General features: G+C 39.1%; 1 protein-coding gene across 3 annotated transcripts; it reads right to left on the reverse strand.

The window, feature by feature from the left end:
• Window positions 1–1,134: 1,134 nt before the first annotated feature.
• eef2k (eukaryotic elongation factor 2 kinase) lies at window positions 1,135–21,425 on the reverse strand. 3 transcript variants are annotated; one of them, XM_072666912.1, is made up of 19 exons: window positions 21,145–21,425; window positions 20,231–20,530; window positions 19,403–19,468; window positions 17,102–17,202; window positions 15,806–15,866; window positions 14,650–14,687; window positions 13,748–13,919; window positions 13,490–13,639; window positions 12,265–12,397; window positions 12,009–12,136; window positions 11,581–11,779; window positions 10,545–10,600; window positions 10,341–10,418; window positions 9,829–9,885; window positions 8,142–8,276; window positions 7,275–7,463; window positions 7,030–7,154; window positions 6,005–6,183; window positions 1,135–5,567 (listed from the first exon to the last, which is right to left on the reverse strand). In XM_072666912.1, the coding sequence occupies exons 2-19, from the start codon at window positions 20,477–20,479 to the stop codon at window positions 5,458–5,460; spliced, it is 2,226 nt and encodes a 741-aa protein (XP_072523013.1). In that variant the 5' UTR covers window positions 20,480–20,530; window positions 21,145–21,425; the 3' UTR covers window positions 1,135–5,457. The 3 variants fall into 3 exon arrangements, with proteins under 3 accessions (XP_072523013.1, XP_072523014.1, XP_072523015.1); XM_072666913.1 differs by lacking the exon at window positions 21,145–21,425 and adding an exon at window positions 20,821–21,024; XM_072666914.1 differs by lacking the exon at window positions 19,403–19,468.
• Window positions 21,426–21,720: the final 295 nt, after the last annotated feature.

Consider the following 21,720-nt stretch of genomic DNA (forward strand, 5'->3'; position numbering starts at 1 on the left):
GTATCATTTACATAAACTGATTAAAAACATAAACGTATAGACAGAGTCTACATATGATTAGTATTTTACAACAGTCGGTTGTAATCGTGTCAGGTCCTGTAAAATACCAGCTACCTAAAAAGTGTACAGACTACATTTAAGTGTTAACTTACAGGAAGTGACGTGCTTGGTTGTTGTTTTGTTGTTTTTTTGAGGAGGATGAGCCAGTGCGTTAGTGCTATAATATCCCCCAAAATAATGAAATAACCCCAATGTATGTCTAAAACAGTAGCACGTTAAAACACTGAACTGATTGGCAGTTAAAATAGCTGACCGTCAGGCCCGGTCACAGCCTGGTGACAGAGGCTTACAAATAAAGGACACTGAATGGGGCATTTTATGTGATATCATTATTGCAATACATTGCAACAGTACGGCGCAAGTGTCCAACTCGTGTTAAAAAAATGACCAACCAATCAAACGACAGACTGCTGAATTTGTCCCTAGCCAGTGATTAGGCATTTAGCTCAGAAGGTTCACTAGAGGGCAGCACAGGGCTGTGGTTAAACTACAGCCTACAGTTACTGCAGTAGTGCTGGGGTCAGCAGTGCAGCATTTACACACACACACACACACACACACACACACACACACACACACACACACACACACACACACACACACACACACACACACACACACACACACACACCTCGAGCAGGCACAAAGGATGGCACTCACTTTACTACAAGTACATGCATGTCTGTGTATCCAATGATTAAAAACAGGTTGGACATTATTTACAGTTGTATGTAGCATTTTCATATTAAAATAAAGTAATAAAGCAAACTTTATATAAAAAAGTTTATATAAACTTTTAGAACTTTAAAGTTATGTTTAATTAAAATAAAATAGGGAAAATCATGTTTTTTTTTGGTAAGAAAACTAATAAACAAAAAGATAGACCAAGATGTGCAGAAAAATTGCCCTATTTATACTGTGTTTACTGTAGAGGACTTGGAGGCTTTTTTGCACTTGAAAAAGTGCAACAAAAACATCTGTAATTTGAACAGGGGTGTCCATGTATTTGCATGTGTAATCAGGGCCCTCAGCTACACAATTCAGTACAGGGGAAAAAAACCACAAGACTCAATGTGCTGATAATCTATAATTCTGTATTAAAAACAAACAATGCATTTTATTCTATACAGCAATTAAAATGTGTACAACAAGTTTTCTGAAACTTTGTTCATGCAGTTCAGAAAACCCTTTTTGTTTCTTCACATGCACAATGTATTAACTTTCTTCAACAATCAGAGAGGGTCCATTTGGCCAAAACTGCAAAAGGAGAAATGAAGAAACTGGAGGGGGCATTAAATGGGGGCACCGTATTGATGAGCTGCCTCCAACACAACTGAATTTCCATCCACTGGTGAGAAAAAAGGTGCTACTGAGCCAAAAATGGTCCAAAATGCCACATAGCAGTATGTAAACGTTATTACCATTTGCTGGCCTGAAAACAGCTTTGGAAAACTGCAAGAGACTGATTAGCTCTGAGCTACAGCACCATATTGACAGAAAGTCAGATTGGACGTTTTAAGGCGCTTTATCTGTGAAAACAGTCTTCTATATTCAACTGAAATTCTCCCTGCATTTTTTTTATGCTAGTTAAAATGTTATGAATCTGTCAGTCATACCCAATAACGTGAGTCTAGAGTAATTTCCTTTTTATGGTCCTTGTGCCAACTGGCATCTTTTACAATCAAGCCCCCGCTTTTGGGTTTAGAGCATTTATTATTTTATACAACTTTCAGTTCCAACCCCACAATCTGACTGATCTGACTCGCAGAAGCGATCTGGTACATCTGTTACCAGGCCTGCAGTATTATACAGATCAACCATTAATAAGTAACAACAATGGTTGCTTGACTCTGAACTGCTGGAAGTACTTTTCAGGCGGAAAAAAAATTTCAATATCAAAAACGTTTTCAGCTTCTTTGCTTTCCTTCTTTGCTTTTCCTTTTCCATTATTATCATCTCAAATGGTTACATAAAAGCAAAAGCACGCTTAAAGTTTTGCATTTAGACGAAAAACATTTTGGTTGAGATGATCTAGCTAGCTGCGATAGTCTCCGGCTAGCTCCTTTGACCAAACTACAACCATGGTGTTAAATCATAACAAAAAAAAAAAAAAAAAAAAAAAAAAAAATACACCTCCTCTCGTGTGTTATTTAAGGCGCAGTCCACACATATTCAAATATTTTTTTGAAAATGCAGGTTTTTCCTCTCTGATTTCAGCAGCGTTTTTAAAAATACGGGTATGGCAGCCCAAAAGGAGGCGCCTCAAAGTTTGATGGTAAATATATCCAATGTAACGGCCAAAATAGAACTAAATACAGCTCAAATCTGAGGCCATTTTTAACAACAGATACTTGTTTGACGTGTTACTGAAATAGCAGTATTTCATACACACACACACTCAACAACAGATTTTGTTTGAAAAAAAAAAAGAAAACTCCTTAAGACATTGCTGTTCCTGAGTCACTCACAGTCCTGATCAGGTAGACAACCATGCAAGTTAACTAGCGAACAATGTAAATGTCAGCGCTTTCAAAGAGCTGCATTTTGCCCGTCTGCACAAAGACACTGATAATGGAGTTCTCAAAAAACATTTTTTAAATCCGTTTCAGTTGCTAACCACAGTGCTTGTGAGGGCAGGAAGCAAAAACGCAGAGGAAAACCAACCCTTTTAAAAAATATGCAAATACGTGTGGATGACTTAAGTGAGGATCAGTGTAGTGCATTACAACACCGCAGATCTTCAAACCTTCGTAAACGAACACCTTGCACCAGCTCCTGACGTAAATCAAATGCACACATTAGTTGCATTTTTTATATCCTTTCTGTTGCAAAATTCTTCACTTTCATAAACAAAAAGTCAGAAATCTCCCCTCCGTGATAAACAGGCTATATTCACTCAATATAGATATCAGTTCACCAAGCAAGAAAGAACCCAAGCAAGCAAATGCAGCACTGTCAATGACATCACTCACCCTGCCCTGCTTTGGCATGCGTGTTGGCTTTTGTCATACCCTTGGTAATTTAACGGTACTTACAACACAGTACAATCAGATTATCAGGATGATGCTTCACTAAGCAGGTTTCAGCAAGCAGGATAAAGAATGCCAAAGAGTATTGACCGTCCAACAGGACTGTTCCTCACCGCTTCCACTATTGGAGATACTTATTGTAACTGGCTAAAGTGATCTCTGTTTAATGTGCAATTTCATACTACACAATCTGACTGTAAACAGCTCCAGCACCAGCGATCCAGACTCCAGTTTTACACATAAGCTTCAGTTCTTGCTTGTGGTTCGCTTTTAAACAGTTCACATGTGAGCTTAATGCAGTCTTTTACATCTACTTACATCTGATGGTCAGATGAAGCATTCATCAAATCAACGTCATTAAATTAACAGTCAAATATAACTGCAATAACAATTACATTAAAGTTATTTAAGTTGATATTTTTATATTTGGCGAGTCTGGTTTTTTTTTATTTTTTTACTTAATATCCACAGCATTTGTGTGACAACAACCAATATGTCCTACAGTAGAGTATGTTCATGGGGTAGAACTGCCTATACCGGCTGCTAAGGGTGTAAGGGTTCACCAGTCATCGTTCGGTTCGGTGATCAGTTTCTAGGTACAGGTTTGGGTCACAGTTAAATAAAAAAACAACAACAAACAAACAAACCAAAACAAACAAACAAACAAACAAAAACATTCAAAATGTAAGTTTAAATTTATCTTTTTTTTTTTAAACCATGTAAAATGCTGTGACATATTTTAAACGATAAATGGATCAAGAGTTCTGCTCATTTTGATGTATGGGTAGTTTGTAAATAGCAGATTTTTACTGTTTACACCTCGAATTACAATGCGTTTTTCCGTGACCAGATCACATTTGGATTTCACGTGACCACATAAAAAGCCTGGTCAGATACAGATAGGCAACGAAAATGCCTGTTGAATTATCACGGTTTTACTGGTTTCTGTGTGGGCACACATATTTACTGGTAAATGATTGATCAAAGCTATTACAGAGAGTACGTTCCCCCTTGTGGTTAAAAAGGTCCTTTGCAATTTTTCTGATGGAGCCATTACAGGAACGTGTGAACCATTTACTGTTTCACTGCACAGTGGACGATCTCCTGGAATCGTACCACAGTGCAACATTGACTCCCTTTTTTACCTCTATGGTCGAACGCAGGCGTGTTGCTTCTCTGTAGGTCAATTCCAGAATTATTCTACACGTCTGACATCATACATGAAGGAATGGGAGATATTCTGTATCAGTGAAACCAAACAGTTCAACAATTCAAACAATTTTACTACGGTTTCTGTGTTGAATGCTAGGTTTTGCTGAAACGGAGCAAAACAGTGTGCAACAGGATCTGAGGTATGTTTTTTTCTCATTCAATTGGTGTGTCAGGAGTGTTACCCAGTGAACTGTGAGAGCGCACAAGGAAGAGCGCACAACGTATTCTAATAACGTCGTCTGCAAATGCGGCCTTTTGGACTTTTATTTTTCCTCAGATTTGCTAGTCTGGTAGTAGCAGGTGATAAACCATGGTTACAGGAAGATAAAAGGAACTTCGAAAGAAACTGATGTGCCTTTTACAAGGAAAAGTAAAAACAGATCTTATCTGGCGACACTGGAGACGCATTTTAGTGAAAATCTAAACAAAATCTGGCCAAAGTATATCTGGATTCTATCAGGACATGAAATTCATGATAATACCAGGTGTAAACAGCCTCAACATATTATAGCCTCAACAGTTATTAAGTGCACCTATTTTAGAAAAAACACTGCAGACAGTAGCATTCCTTCTTATTTAGCCCTAATTAAACTCATCATGTGAACAACAAGGCATTTGGGACGTCACTGCAGGTGTAAAGTGCTTATAGCTGCAGTGTCCTAAAAGAAACGGAATTGTGCGCTTTCGAATTGTAACCATGAAAAGTGCTTGTCTGTGGGCTCTCAGGAAAACAAACAAACAAACAAATTTAAAAAATGCATTCATATCACGCACACTGTGAGCCAAACCGTGACCTGCTGAACCGTTGCAGCACTACTGTCTGATATAATTTCTGACAAAAGCAATTTTCTGGACCATGTCATGAAAAAGCAACAAGGTGAATGTGCGGTTGCTGATGTTGCTTACTAAAGTGTTTGGCCCGTGGGTCTTATTAGACTAATTTTCTTCCCATTTTTGCTGACCGTGGGGGGAAATTTTAACTAGACCATCCAAATCTCCACAAAAGCATCTGTGTGTCTCTGCTTTAGAGCAGCCACACATAAAAAGGATGTCACAGCATTTTGAAAGTATTTCGATACTTTGTAAAAGATCTTGTAAACAAGTCCCAGAGTTAAATATAAAATGTTAACAGTCTTGGGAAAACAAATCAGTTCTTTTACTCTTCCATTGCTGACCAAGCCTCCTCAGCCTTCATGTAGTATTGATTAGCCAGTCTGCCCTTCATTGCCTCCATGGCTGCATCAGCTGCCTCAGTGAACAGATCACCTGCAAAGAAAGGACATGCTGTTTGGTGGAAAATTCCACTTCCAACAATTCAGATAACACTTTATTTGGATATTATACTTTAAATGCTTAACCCACATTTTTGAAAGTAATAATATACACAAATAAATACATACATACATATAATAGAGACAAATAAATAATGAAGTAAAACCTACATCCTGCTAAGCTTACTCTGTCTACTCTATAAAATTGTTTTCTAAGCAAATTGTTTGACAGACCGAGTAAATAAGTTACTCACATTGTTTCCCATATCAAAAATGAGCTTAAAACATGCAAAATTTCAAAAGTCAAAATTTTAAATTTAAGCTTGTCCCAATTCCCATAAGTCCCATTTATGGACAGAATATTACCAGTATCATCTCATTCCATTATTTACAATATGTATGATGTGGAGCTGAATTCTGTTAGACGCTTACCTGCTCTCTGAGGGTCTGCAACCAGGTTAAATCCTCCCGTCTGATACAGCTCAGCCTCACGGGCCAGTAGAAGATAACGTGGGTCATCCTGCATGCCATCAAACTCTCCACCCTCATCATAGTCTGTCATATTTAGAACACAGTCATACCAGTGCACAGCTTCCACCCAGTCCTGAGTCCTGCACATTGGAAATACAGAGATGTAAAGATGTAAACAGAACAGAACATTATGCACATATTAAAAACAAAGCAACTTACTAATCACAGCACATCTGTACTTTTAGTTCTTTACATTCAGTACTGAAATGCTGCTAGGGGATACTACTTCTTTCTCCATTTACCTCATGCATCTGTTTACTGTTTTGTGGTCGTGTTTAGGTAGTGTTGTGTGCCTTTACTGTATTTACTCTACTGTATATTTTAAATCCTGTGCACACTTAGTCATATTGTGCCATATCTGCACCTTGCATGCATGTATGAGGCATTATTCTATAAATGTGCATGGTCTATGCTGTGGTGTTTAGCCTGCTAGCAAACTTATCTACTTATCAGGCACAAATAAGATGACAATATTTTATAGTTACCATGATAAAAGTTGTGATGAGCAATATGGATTTCTGAGCATATGGTCACAATCATCACTTTATAACACACTGCATACATTGCCATATTAGTCGTGTAAGTAGTACTTTCGTCCCTGTACGAGCCACAAAAGCTTTAGGTGACATAGTGGTTAGCATGCTGGGGAATTGATCAGAGTTGTGAGTTCGATATCCATTTCCACTAAGCTGCTCCTGTTTTGCCTTTCACAGGCTCCCATTAGAGTGTATTTCCGTTAATTTGTGTCATGCAGTGACGTGTTCCAAATGTTTATTCACAGAGTTCATCAACTGCACAATGACTTCTGTTGAAAGTGACTTTTGAGTTTTGAGCTTTCGGTTCTTCTTCAGTGGAAAGAGTGTTGTAATCAACGTTACAATGCATGTGTGTCAGAAAGAGATAAGGCTGAGAAACTTCTTTCATACCTGTCAGGTGGGAGGTTGGTGCCCGTGTCGAACGCTCTGGCCACTAACATCATACTGGGTCTGTCTCCAGCATCAGCTGCCTGAAGTAACAGACAGAAGCCCTTCTTCCTGTTCTCCTCACTGTCCTGTTGTTATAGTGACCAGAGGGGTTTCAAGTGGGAGCACAGAGAAAAGTAGTAAGAGAAGATTAGAGGGAAAAACAATGATCATTCAGCTTTGAGGAGAAGGCAGAAGAAGAAAAGTACCTTCATTTCGATCTCAGATAGAATGTGATGGGGCAGCTGCAGGTAGCACTGGCCGAGAGCTACGATAGCCTCCAACTCGCCACACATGGCAGCCCTTTCCAAATGATAGACAGCAGAATTCTGGTCCCATGGTGCATCTTTCTCACAGAATCGTCCGGCCTCATGGTACCGGACCATGGCTAGATGAACCTGATCATTCACAAGCAGAGATAAATCCAGACCTCAGAGATTGAGTATTTACGGTTAGAAATTGATCTGAAGCAACTTAAAAAAAAAAGAACCAGTTATAATTATAAATTATAATTATATACCAGTTATAATTTCTAATAATATTTAATAAAGTATATATGATCATACAAGTTCATATGTTTGTCAGTCTTTTAAGCCTTTAACTCTTTAACGAGTAAGTTCTGGCCCAGGTCCGCCCACAGTGAGTGCCATTTCTGTGACTTCTGCACCATTTAGGTAAAAAAGGTAGCAGGTAAAATAGAAAAGCATTGGGATGCACTATATGTTGTGTTTAGATCCCACAGGTGGGACTGTTCTTGTAAAAGGGTTAAACAAATTACTTGGGTGCCTAAAACTTTTCACATTTCATTATATTTGAACTGAATTTATATTAAATCAGATTAGATACATTTATATACAGTATTGTGCAGAGCAGCACATTATACAGGCACCTAAAACCACTGATCTCTGCAATAAGAGTGTTTTTCCTTGTAAAAACCTCATATCAGATTAGAACAGATGCGAGTAAAAAAAGTAACAGAAAATAACAATAAGTAACAATAATTCATTTGAAGATTAAAGTATGATATCAATCATTAAAATAAAGTAAAAATAAATAAATAAATAAATAAATAGTACCTTGCCCAAAACAGACTTGCCGATTTTCCTTTCAAGCAACAGATTATTCAATCTCTCCACCTCTACTGCCACACAGGAGGGTCTGTGAATATGGGCACGGGATGAATGGAAGAAGCTCCATTTTTCCTCGGTCAGCTGAAGGGTAAAGCAGATGTACATTAGCGTTATTGTACTGAGACTATAAAGAAAAGAGATTATATTCATGTGTGTGCAATGAATGTCAGGGACGTCAGGGACACAAACCCAATTCAAACCTGTGCAATGTATTTTAATGTATTTAAATGCACTGTATTTGCTGTGGGGACTGCAATAACACCATCCTCCAGTTGTAGCATTCACAGGACCAGAGTGCAGTCCTCCTACATATGCTGCATCCTCCACCATGCAGTCTTTCAGTCATTTAGAAAGAACTAGCTACAAACATGCACAGTAGCTGCAGGACAATTAGAATTAAATGTGTCTTATACGGAGTTGAGATGAGTATTGCTACAGCTTTTGGACCCACAGTGCTCTCAGACTGCTGCACTTTTAGGCTACAGCGCTCTCAGCAGGGCTGAAACTGCACGTGAGTGCACTTCTGAGATCTGAAGGGAGTCATGCTGATAACAGACAGCTGCACAAACATGAACTAAAGCAGGGAATAATCCAGTCATTTCATTAACTTTTCAGTTCTGCTTAGACTAAGATACATTAGTAAGAATGTTCTTTCCATATTTAATTATTACATATCAATGTGGAATGCAGAAACCTGTTCATTTGAGTGCAGATTTGTGTTAGAGTGCTACTGCTAGCATCGAGACATGGACATTTAAGACTTTTAACAGACTTGAGACAACCTTTTTAACCTGCATGTCTGCAGAAAGGCATTACTTTTGATTTAAACTATGCTGTTATTTGCGTAAGTATGTAGTCCTGAGTTTACAGTAAGCCAATCTGCTTCAAAAACATCTCTTCTTCCCAAAACTAAAAAAAAGGAGCCGGTAGGAGTGAACAGTTTAAAAGAAACAAGCAAGCTTCAGAGCGCTGTCTCCTGAGAGTGCGGTGTCTTGGAGAGCTACAGCTGGGGAATATTTAGTCAATCTTCTTAAATAGTCAAAAAGACACAACATAAGAAAATACAAAATCCGACAAATTCAAACTTTTGAATACATTTAACAAACCAAATAGCCAAAGATTGGTTGTCAGGCTTCCACACAGTTCCGCACAAGCAAATACTACAGATCATCTCTTCAATCCAAAAGAAAGAAGCAAACAAAAGGCTAGCTGTCCTTATGTTGCATTTTGTTTTTGAAAGAGAATACATCAACCTACCAATGTGGAGGAAGCATGAGACAGAGGGTGAGGAAACTTCAGGGATACCAGTGTTTTAGTACTCATTCACCAATAGAACATGTGCTCTAAAGAGAGTGCAATGCTAATTGTGGTGCATGCAGGAAATCACCGTGTGAGAGTCAGGGCTGTTTACAGAAACAGACAGCTTGCTGGCATTAATCACCGCTTTCTGCTGGGGAAGGTGAGAGGAGGATGAGACTGATGAACATTAGAGATTATTGGTAATGCGGGTTGTGCTAAAGACAGAAACACCGTAAATCAGTGTAAGAAGAGGTTAGAGAGAGATGAGGAATGTCAGTATACTGGATTAAGTGATTATGGATTAGACTGGGAGACAGGAAACAGTTGTATTTACCCTGCGAACGCTGTCTTCATCTGATTCGGAGTAATGTCTGTTGTAGGCGGGTCGAGCCTACATATAATGTATAAACAAATGGTGTCAGGTATTGCTAGAATTCAGTGGTCACTGCATTTAGTCATTGCAGTGCACTAAACATTGACATTTTAAACTAATCACTGTCCATCATATCCTTAGCTTATGATCGATTACCACAGGCAATTTTGGTGCCTTTCTCTGTACATCACACAAAAAATCTTGCATCTCCGAAATGGTAACTTTACAAGAGAAGGCAAAAAACCTTCTTTACTTTCAATGGAAGTCAAAGAGCAATTTTGGAGCATCCATTCTTTGCCACAACTGTCAAAAACAACTGCCAGAATCACATTTCACCAAAAAGTCAAAAACAGAAAAAGTGGAGACACAAGGCTTTTGCCTGACAGCGACAGGAAGACATACTGTATATATCAACATGTAAAGCAAAAGGTTGAACTGACCAATACTGAGAGTAGAAAAAGGGAAATAAATACCCGGTCATTATGTTCAACTAGGTCTCCCTCACTGCGTCTTTCACTGGGGTAGCCGCTGTCTCCACCACTCTCTGAAGTCTGGGAACGGAAGATTGTTTCAACTCCAGCAGACATGCCTCATGACATCACTACTAGTGTTAAAACTAATGCAAATATGCTTATTAAAACTCAAACTTCATAGTGTGAGGCTCTTCACACTCCTACCTTGGGATCTGTTTGGTTTCTGTCTGGATCGTTCATCTCATTCATGAATGACCAACCTGCAAAGAAACAAAAGCATCTTTAGGGAAACAGTGTAAAAAACAGACAACATTAAAAATAGTGTTTTTTCACAAAAATGACGGTAAATGAGCCCAACAACAAAATATGCTTAAAAAGAAATGTACTGATTTTAGAACTGTCTGACTTCTGATATACTGTAACAACTGACTGAAATAATATTACAGTTATTACACTTAATTATAATGAACCTTGTATCTCCATTTGTTTTATACTTTCGCCTTTTGACATATTTTAAATCTGGTAGTTGTTCTATACATTGTGTCAGAATTTCATGATGAATGGCCCAATAGAAAGGCTTTAAAATTACCTGGAATAAAATATTTGATTTTTTCCTCCACAAACAATTGAAAACATTTTCCCTTCCTCAATGAAACTGACTTTTAAGATACAAGGATTTTGCCTTGTACATATAAGACAGTAGACACTCATTTCCCCTTCCCTCTGTTATTCAAGTCATAGGCATTGTGGCTGGCTTCACAAGTCAAGAGGAAGTATGTGTTAGCCCTCACCCTCCAAGCTTGTACGCTATTGTCTACATTTTGCTACTCTGTAAACAGATGCTGTAGTCAAATTTATGTATATAAAGTTACGCAATCCAGCATAAATATTATATTTTATATCTAATATATGATTGACTGATCCAACTTATCAAAAACTACAAATGTACAACTGACTTTTATTCAACCTTTTACAGAATGTACTGCATTATGTAAAATAAACAGAAAGACAATGCTCTCTTTACAATGATGCATGCAGGTGTTGTTAAAGTTATTAAAATCCATATCTGCAGCCGAGACTATATTCACAGCTAAATCCAGACAATTAGTAAAGACATTTACTAACTATATGGTCTGCAGTATATATACACAGTCTAGAGTCAGAAGAATGTTGTGTGATTTACTGTGATGTAATTGATCACGATTGTGATGGATATCATAATGAAGTTGTGAGTCTTTACCCAGGGGTGAGCGTTCCACAGAGAGGCCGAGGCTCAGGGGAGAGCAGGGAACAGAATCTGCATCACTAATGTTCTCATCAGCTGAGGAGGTTTCCGAAAGGCGCGACAGGTGAGGGGGCATACGGGTGAAAGAGGTGGTCCGAACCCTGTGAGAACCACACTGCTCCTCACAGCCTCGAAGCATGGTCTTGGCTGACTGCTGCCAAGCAAAAAAAACACAGCAAATTACAATTTGGCTTTTTAAAGGACGGTGGGAGAGTCTCACATTACATAACTAATAGCATAACTGCTGTTAATCATGTTTTGCACCACAATTACCAGCTTTACAAATTACATGAAAAGAAAAATTACGATAACTTCTGATGTAAACAATCATGAAACGACATTGTTTTGTTGGTATTAAGAATAGTTACGAGGTCGAAACTAACCAGCAGCTTGTTGGTGCAGTCCAGATGAGTGCTTTCTGCAGGGGCCAGGTCAAAAGGTGTAAGCTCCATACTCTTACAGATCTTGTTACACAGATGAGAGTGGAAGAACAGGGCCATGCCACGTACACCTTGGAGATGCAGACAGAAAGGCATACAAAGACAGACAATAATTACATGCATACTCATTTAACTCTTGAGGTTGCTTAATCGACTATCAGGGGGGAGAGCTGTAGCTGAGAAAGCTGTAGATAAGTACCCAAGTTGCCGTCACCAAAGTCAGTGCCCTTCTCTGTGTGGATCTGAGGGTCTGTGTAGAGGTCACCAACTCCCTGAATGTCCACTACTATCAGCTGGTGACCAGAGCGCTCGAATGTGAAGTGACTGAATGCCTGTGAAGAGCACAAAAGGTCACATATCAGCTTGCGCTATTAACAAAACACGCGTTTGGCAAAACTAATATTTGGCAGAGGAAAGTGCCAATTGTGAAAACATTTACTTACAGATATTCACGGTTTAAACTGCTGTATGAAAGGTAGCAGAACATAAAACCGTCTGCATAATTACAATACTGTGCAAAAGTCAGAGACCACTCATATTTATTAAATGTCTTGTTGTTCAGAAGATATTTCAGAGACGGTTAGATATAAGATAATGCACCTGCATAAGAAAAAGGTCAAAGCAAAATAATTTAAGAAAGGTGAGGTTTAAAAAATGCCTTGGAAGATCTGGCAGACCATCAAAACTGTCCCAAATTGTCCATCACTCCCAGATCTCAATAACTGCTGTGGGTCTAAAAGAATGCGGACCTGATCAAGAAGCTCTCACTGAGAAAAGCAAACAGATAAAAAATCTTTGATCACAGAATACTGATCACATAAATCACATGTTCTCAGTGAGCCAACATCATTGATTACATCTGTTTACTTGGTGATGTTAAGAAGCAGAAGATATTCCAATTTCAAAACGTGTGGCAAAGTGTAGAAGAATCTCCCTGCATATTTCTACAGAAAGTGCCACGAATTAGATCTCTCTCCACCCCACCTACCAAGTCTGGGAAGGTGAGACGCATGTGCTCTCCCCCTCTCAAACCCTACCCCTACCCCTGCTGAGTTACGTCAAGCCAGCTTACCACATTTGTGAGTGGTTGCTAAAGCAACACCACTAGTCAGATGAGCAAGCTTGTTACATCAGCTAACAGACACCCAAGCTGACTAGTATTGTGTATACCTACTGAGGCAGAGTGAGTATTATCATGCTCTCTGGGACTGTCTGGGCCAGGTTTGATCCCAGATGTCTCACATTTATGACCAGCTCTTAGATGGGAGCCCCCTTAATGGCAGTTTGGACTGGAAATTTAAAAAGTGAAGGGTGGCCTCTGACTTTTGCACAGTACTGTGTGTGTATTCACTGTAGCACATTCTGCTTTCAATGGTATTTTAACTCTGTGAAGGAGCCTTAATGTGTATTTCGAATGACTGTACCTGGGGTGTGAGACGTATATTATCATCCCTCACGAAGCCAGAGTTGGAGTTGTATTTGATGTATTGCCCCTCAATGTAGTGCTCCAGGTGGTAAAGAGGTTTCCCTGGCCGAGAGGTCATTTCCACAACACACATCTGCATAATGTCCACCTGACAGCCAATGGGAAGAGACGAAACACACCATGACATAAACAGACAAAGTTAAACAGTATGTTTAAACCAGAACTAAAGGTCTGATGAGCATCTAGAAAGAGGTACCTGTTTTGGAGGCCTGTGGCGATTGTACTCCTCACCCCACAACTTGGCTTCCATCTGTAACCGGACATCCTCAAAATAAACGTCTCTGTCCACAGTCTCCATGTACCGCTTAGCCACGTAGTTTGATGCAGATTTCCAGTTGCTGCTGTGAGAGAAGTTTGACAACTTCTTTCTGTGAAGGAAAAGAAACAATTGAAAGGTTGGAGATCAACTTCAAAACAACATGGGAAAATAACACTGTGAAGATGTTTAGTCATTGAGTGTGTGCTCAATGTTCAGAACTTGTACTAAAGACATTATTAAAGACACGACTATATGAAATGAGCTACTGAAAAGTTTTCATAATAATATGTTATTCCCAAGTATTATGAAGGGCATTGCACATTTCAAGTGAAAAGCTTCAGCAACATGTGACCATATGCTCAAAAGATAAACATAAGATATGACCCATTTACTATTTGTTTAAATGCAGTGTGGTGTACATAAGGTTATACAGTGAGGTCCAAAGGTCTAGTAACACTGGAGGAACAATAACGCAGCTCTTTATGAGTTATATACTGATAACCAGATTAAATTTGAAAAGTGAACAGAGTATTTTCATCATGTGAAATCCAATAAAATCAGCCGAGAGATCAATAGATCAGACAAAGCAACCATTTAAAATTTTTCCAGTATCAACTATTGTGAGACCAGGACTGGCCTCAGTACAGAAGTCAAAACTATGTTACTGCGACAAGCATACTGATGCCTAATTCAATGAAACGTTACATCCCTTAAGACAATATAACATAACTAGAACACCCTGTGAATGAGACCTTTTAGAGGGGCGCTGTTATCAACTGATCAGGAATGTGTGGAATGCAGTTTTTTAGAGGGGAAGAGTGAAATTTTACACCACTTACGTTCGGTAGCACTCTCTCATGGCTCCTTTTCCAAAAGGCTGTGAAACAGATGTTTTAATGTAAGTAAACAATGAAAACAGCAGCAACAGTGAGATGCAAAGGTTTGGGAACGCCTGGTCAAAGTCTATGAAAAGTGAATAGTTAAGTATCCAAAAGATGACCCGATATCCAAAAGGCATAAAGTTAAAGACAACACACACACTAACACACTCCTTAAATGTTGTAATCAAGGATTTTTCAGGTGCAAAATAACAAAATAGGAAATGGCCCTGAAGCAAAAGTTTAGGCACCCGGCATGGTCAGTACTTACCGACCGCCCCTTTGGCAAATATCACAAATCGTAGCCAAATAAGTGTTTTAGACCTTGTTTGGGGGGGGTTGTTGCTTTTATTTTCCTCTCAAAAAGCTTATAGTTCTGCAAGATTCTTTGGACGTCTTGCATGCACTGCTGTTTTGAGATATTTGATTATGTTTAGGTTGGGGAACTGTGAGGGTACCTTGATGTAGTCTATTGTGGATTTTTAGGTGTGTTTAGGATCATTATCCTGCCATAGACGTCATCCTCTATTTTTTTAACTTACTGGCGTGGTGTAGCCAGAATTTGCTGGTCAATCTGATTAATTCTTCACTCAATCACTAAAAATGCTTCCTGTGCCACTGGCTGCAAAACAATCCCAAAGCATGTCTGCTCTACCCCTGTGCTAAACAGTTGGATAGGTGTTATTTTCATGAAAATCTGCAAATTTTCCAAACATATCTTTGCTTATTGAAGCCGAAAAGTTCTAAAATGTCCTAATGTACCGGATTTTCTGATAACATCTGAGGCTTAATTTTGTGACGATGAGAACACACCAAAGCCCTAACAAGCTATTTATAAAAATAATTTGAGAGGTCTCTTGGAGTGCACAAACATTTGCATGGTGCTCACTTACTTTTTCACTCTAAAATTGTACAAAACACAAATAACATTAATGTTACTTAAAACACAATGGAGATTAGTCCATATACTACTCATTTAGCTGTTCACAGTAACAGAAATTTAGAAAACGGGTGCCCAAACGTTTACATGCCACTGCATCTATATGATCATAATGTAATTATGTAATGAGTGAAAGAGATAATATATAATAATGTGACTTTGAAGGTGCCATAATACCTGAGAGGACATCTTAATAAACACTTGGTCCTGTGCCCATTCACCAGTAATGGCATTATACCTGCAAGGTAAACAAGAGTAATAAGACAAACTATTTAAGATGCCTGCCTCCATCATGTGAACCTGTTAGAAATGCTAAATGAACGTCTCTTCCCATACTTGCAAAACGTGTTATGTGTTTTTGCAATGCTGGCCTGCATTTTTTAAGAGTGTGCTACGAGCAGTTTCTGATGGTGTCTGGATTGTCCTAGAGTTTTACATAATCTTACAAAGATCGGTTAATTTGGTCATAAACAACACAGGCCAAACCTTTTATAATGTTGTACCAAGGGTTCACCAATGTGTATTAATATATTGCAAGACTTACAACAAAGACAATGCAAAACAATATAATTGTGGTGAAGACTACTTAGGGCAGGCCTGGCTTTTACTTATTTTATTTTACTTTTTCTATTTCTATCTATTAATTGTACAGTGATGTTTAGTTAAATTACAATATTTAATAGATATTCTCAGGTCAGGCATTGCAGAAAACCACGGGAGTAAGAACATGTGACACTGGTGCAACCATACTAGCCCATGGCCTTCATTTATTTTTTTACATGTAAAGTGTTCACATTCCTCCCCTTAGCACAGAACACACTGTACCATGTGGAGCATTCCATCAAAGGCAGCACACACAACCCCTGCTACTGTCTGTGTGCCTGCAAGGGCACACAGCCATAAGTTGTACATCAACACTGGACAGGAATTAAGTTACAGCCATTTTTAAAGTTAGAACATAAATGGAAACATAAATCTACAAGTCTCTCTGCAAGTGCAGCCTCATATTGCTGTTATTTATTACTATACATAAACACTTATTTGTTCATAAGGGTTTTGCTGGTGTGAATCAGGAACCGAGACAGTTGCATAGAATTTTTTTTTTGTTGCTATGGTGTCAAAAAAAAAAAAAAAAAAAAAAAAACGGAGTGCTTTTCTTATCACACACACTGTAATCATTACATGATTCCATGTAAAGCAGTCACAAAAGAGCAATGGTTACTATACTTTACTATACTATAAAAGAGGAATCTATTTGCAAGACGAGACTCCATTTGCTTATGTCTTGGACATATAACATGGATAAGTGTCAGTGTATGGCAGTATGTTCGCTACAAAACAAGCCAATGTTGAAATTTAACTGGTTTATTAAACTTTTAGATACTAATGGTATTATTCAGAGGACAACCCTGGAGGTCTTGGTTGCCGGGGTTATATAATGAAGGGCGAGCAAAGCAACACACAGCTACAAACCTGTATCTAATGCAGGGCTCGGTCTCGACATCTTCCAAATGGAACTCGGCCCAGGGGTCTGGCATAGCTTTTGCTTTTTCAATAGCATGTTTCCAAGTGGCCTGTGGCAGAGAGAAACAGTGCTCAGATTTCAGCTTCTCTGCAAAAGCCTCCATAACCCTCCCACATAAGCATTCCCATACTATTACATCTGGACTGGTGGTGATTGATGTTCTTCCCTTTCCTGTGTAAGATTTACATAGCAAATGTACAAAACAAAACAGTGGGATACAAGGAGAGTAAAGCAGGCAAGCATGGAAAGCAATAAGTGAGGAATGCTACAATAAGAGGAAAGTCCACGCAACACTTAAGTGACTAGATGGACAGAATTATCACAGATTAACGTAAGAATGTCGTTACATGGTCCACCGAGCACTTTATTAGACTTCACAGCATGAATTTGGAACCATTCCTTTGAGATTCTGGTCCATGTTGACATGACTGTGTTAAATAGTTTTTTTAGGAGAACTTTCATGCTGCCATTCTCCCAACCCATCACATCCCAAAAGGGTTCTGCTGGATTCAGATCCGGTGACTGGGAAGGCCACTGAAGAACAATGAACTCATTGTCATGTTCATGAAACTGTTGCTTTGTGACACAGCGAATCATCATGCTAGAAGTAGCCATTAGAAGATGGGTGGATTGTGGTCCTGTAGCTATACTGAAATTAATCACCTCCGCCAGCCTGGACTGTTGATACAAGGCAGGCTGGGTCCATGGATTCATGCAGTTGGCACCAAATTCTGACAGATGTGTTATAAGACCAGGCTACGTATTTACAGTCTTCAACTGTCCAGTTTTGGGCCTCAGCTTTGTGTTCTTGGATTGTCATCAATGTCGTGCATTTTGAGATTTCTTTCTGCTCACCACAACTGTACAGTGTGGCAAGCTGAGTTACTGTAGCCTTTCTGAATGGTCAGAACCAGTCAACAAGGCGTTTCCGTCTGCAGAACTGACACAAACTGGATTTTTTTTTCTTCATTTCATCGTTCTGAATAAACTCTAGAACTGTTGTGGTAAAAATCCCAGGAGATGCTCAAAGAGATCCCATTTTGTCTCCATTTTGATGGTTGATGTGTACATTACCTGACACTGCTTGCCTGTTTCTGCATGATGTTATGCATTACACAGCTACCACACAATTGGCTACTTAGATAATTGCATGCACTAGTTTTAAATACTACTAACAAAGTGCTCGGTGCATGTGAATCTGCTCCTACTATGGTTTTGCATGCAAACCTACATCAATGAATAGCAGACATGCCTTAGATACTGTATACAAGTAAACAAGATACTGTAGCAGAGTAGCCTATATTTAGCCATTGGATCATCTTGGCTCAACAGCTGTACATGTGTTCCCTACATACAGAGAACTCAATCTTGAAGTCTTGGGATCACGTCAGCAAGTCATATGAACAAACGTATACACCTTGCTAGGCACACTTTTAAATAACATGAGGTTGATACCCACTTCACGTTGATATCCCCTTCATCTATCTGTGCTTAGACATTTTCCAGTGAGGTAGTGCAGGACATACCAGGTCAACTTACAATTACAATATCTTTATAAATCTGTTTCTAAGCTACAATTAGCAGATTGTAAATATTTAGCTAAAAACACAATTAGCAAAGCTTTACCATTTTAAGATACAGTTAAACTATAATTATAAATTAATTCTAGTTACCAATTCTTTAAACATATTTTGCTAAGCAACAAACAGAGTCTGTTACTAAACTGCAATTACTTGATAACACAATTATTTCTAGAATTAGCAATTCTTTAAAATCTGTTGCTAACGTACAATTTCCAAATCTTTATAAATCACACTGAAGTCTGACTGAGCACATCAAACACTTGTATATTTTCCACAACATTTAATTAACTAACATTGTGATATAAATAAGCTTGTATTCTTAAATAATACCATCATCCACTTACCATTACAAGATCACTATTCATGCGGTCATTACTAAGCCATATTAATAATTATTAGGGATTCCTAAATACATGACTAAGTTTCAGAGGATTTCATTGTGTTTGTTCTCTTTTGGGGGGTTAAGCTGCTGAAACACACAGCAGGAACAGATGATTGACAAAAGGGGGGAGGAACTCCTATTGTGAAGGAAAGGCATGCATACCATACTAAGGGAAGCAACAGAAAGAATGGATTAATGAGGAAGGGAAAAGAAAAAGGTCAACAGCGCAGAGGGGCAGGAAGATACTGAATGTTAAAAAACTTGTTGAAAAATGTTGAACATACCCGACCTTTCTCAGTTAAAGAACCAAACCTGACCGATCGCACTTCTGGCTCTGTTTCATTTTTGTTCTGAATGGATGGGGAAGGAGGGGGCAGACACAGCGGAGAGTTAGAGAGACGTAAACTTTACAGTGGCTACATTTGGACTGCAGACATTAATTCTACTCCATACTTCGATGCATCTACTGGCTTAAAATCTGTAAAGGTGGATCACAGCAGAATCCAGAAAGACCAGCGTTGCATGCATCAGCTTTTAGAGCATAACGGTGCTGAAGAAGCTCTCGAATAATACCCATATGTATGAAAGGACAGGAAGACACCATGTGCCATGACATGCATCAAGAATGTTAAGAAAAGAGACTTGAATGCAAGTCTAAACGAAGCCACAGAGATAACACTGTCACGACTTCCTTTTCTTTAAGGAAGGTTTAGTGAAGCAGCTGCTGGTTACCCTCGAAGCACGTGTTTCAGACAGGGCTCCTACTCCATATATGGGAGAAAGGCTGTGCAGAAGAATGCGTAACCATTTGCAACGGTATTGTAAAAACATTATATTGTAACAGACCTGAAGTTTGTATAACACCTTCAATTAGCACTACACTGCTAATAAATTGCTTAAAATATGCCCTAAAGCTGAACTAACAAAAGGCCCATTGTATTTTATGTAAACTGAAGAGCCCTAATGGATGTGTCATGAAAGATGCATCGCTGACTATGAGTTGCAGTTGTTAATACCGAAAGGCAGCTTCTCAAAATGTCATCTAAACACACTTGCTATTCAGAGCACGACTATAAAACTATCTAAACACCCAAGAAATAAACGTTCCCCACCTTGTAGGTGAAAGAGTTTTTTGGCAGTGAATTAGAAAGCTGCCGGTTGTTGGCAATGTTCTTCAGGTAATTGCAGATGTCCTTAGCAGGACTGGCAGGGTCATCTGTGATGGGGCAGATGTAGAAGTCGTCCTCATCATCATCAAGCGAATGCGGATGGTCATTTCTAAAATGTACAGCCCGATCACTCGAGCTCCTTTTGAGGCTGCCCACCTCCTCCATACTAAACATCAGCTCATCGTCTGCCATGGTGCTGGTGCTGCTGGCTGACAGTCTGTAAACTTGCAGGCTTGTTGAGAGCTGAAATACATAAATGCAGATATTAAAATACACCAGTCTAGCTTAGATGAGCCGGATGAGAAGACGATGAATGTGAATAACTCGGAAATAGTAAAAAAAAAAGGAAGAATAAGTGCTAGATAGCTAATGTAGGTAGATATGGCAGCTTAACTCAATAATTTAGCTAGCTAACTAAATCAACTCCAGCTAGCTTAGACAATTTGTTGGAAAACTAGCTAGGGTGCATGTGAAAAGCTGTGTGGCAGTTTAACTCTTTAAATGTCAATAGGTTTTAAATGTAAACGGCTTACTTTAGCTAGATAGGTCAGTTAGTTAAATAAGCAAGGTTAGCATTTGCACTTAAGACAGCATATGCATCTGAATAGCTTAACCAGTCCCTTTAGATTTGACTCCCATTAGCATTAGCAGATCTGCCAAAACAACATGAACATTAACCAGGGGGATTAAATGCCATCACTACTCGTGTGAGTATCTATTAGCTAGTCCTGAGAAGATGTTCAGAAGTTCCTGGTCGACTGTAGGGCTAAGGAGACGAACCTGCTGACAGCCAGAGCACACAGTGTGTCATTGTACGAGCAGTAATCAAAAGTAAACATTAGCTAAACGCTACACACCTTTGGTTTATATAGCTAAACCAGGCTAGGCTCGGGAGGGCATGCCGTTCGCAGGTGGGGCTTCTTCCCTTCCCTTCTCTCCTCTTCAGGTTTTGCACTGTTGATATCCCGACGACTGACTAGGGCTTGTCGTTTCGAGGGAAATTTCAGCTGCACTGTCCGACTATGCCTGAAACAGCTCTCGTCCCATTGAAAGGTGCAACGTGTCCTCCTCCCCCAGCAGCAGCAGCTCTGCCCGTCCCGCAGCCTGTTTTTGACTGCACTTCCAGAGGTGGGGGCAGTCACACTAGCCCACTGTCACCCTGCCATGGCCCTGTTGCGCCCTCTAGAGGAGCACATCCTCGTGGCGTAGTAGGGGTTACAACGAAATAATAATAATAATAATAATAATAATAATAATAATAAAATAGTCCACCGTGGATTGATTTTTTTTGTCGTTATGTGCATGCATTAAAACCTTTTCACATTTAAGAGATCTAGCTAGGATAGCTAACACAGCATTCAGACTAATGTTGTGTTCATAAGAAATGGTTCGTCCTGCAAGGTTTCGTAATGTTAGTGGGAGTGATGGTGAGA

This window comes from Salminus brasiliensis, chromosome 22 (genome assembly GCF_030463535.1).
Source record: "Salminus brasiliensis chromosome 22, fSalBra1.hap2, whole genome shotgun sequence".
Taxonomy (NCBI): Eukaryota; Metazoa; Chordata; class Actinopteri; order Characiformes; family Bryconidae; genus Salminus; species Salminus brasiliensis.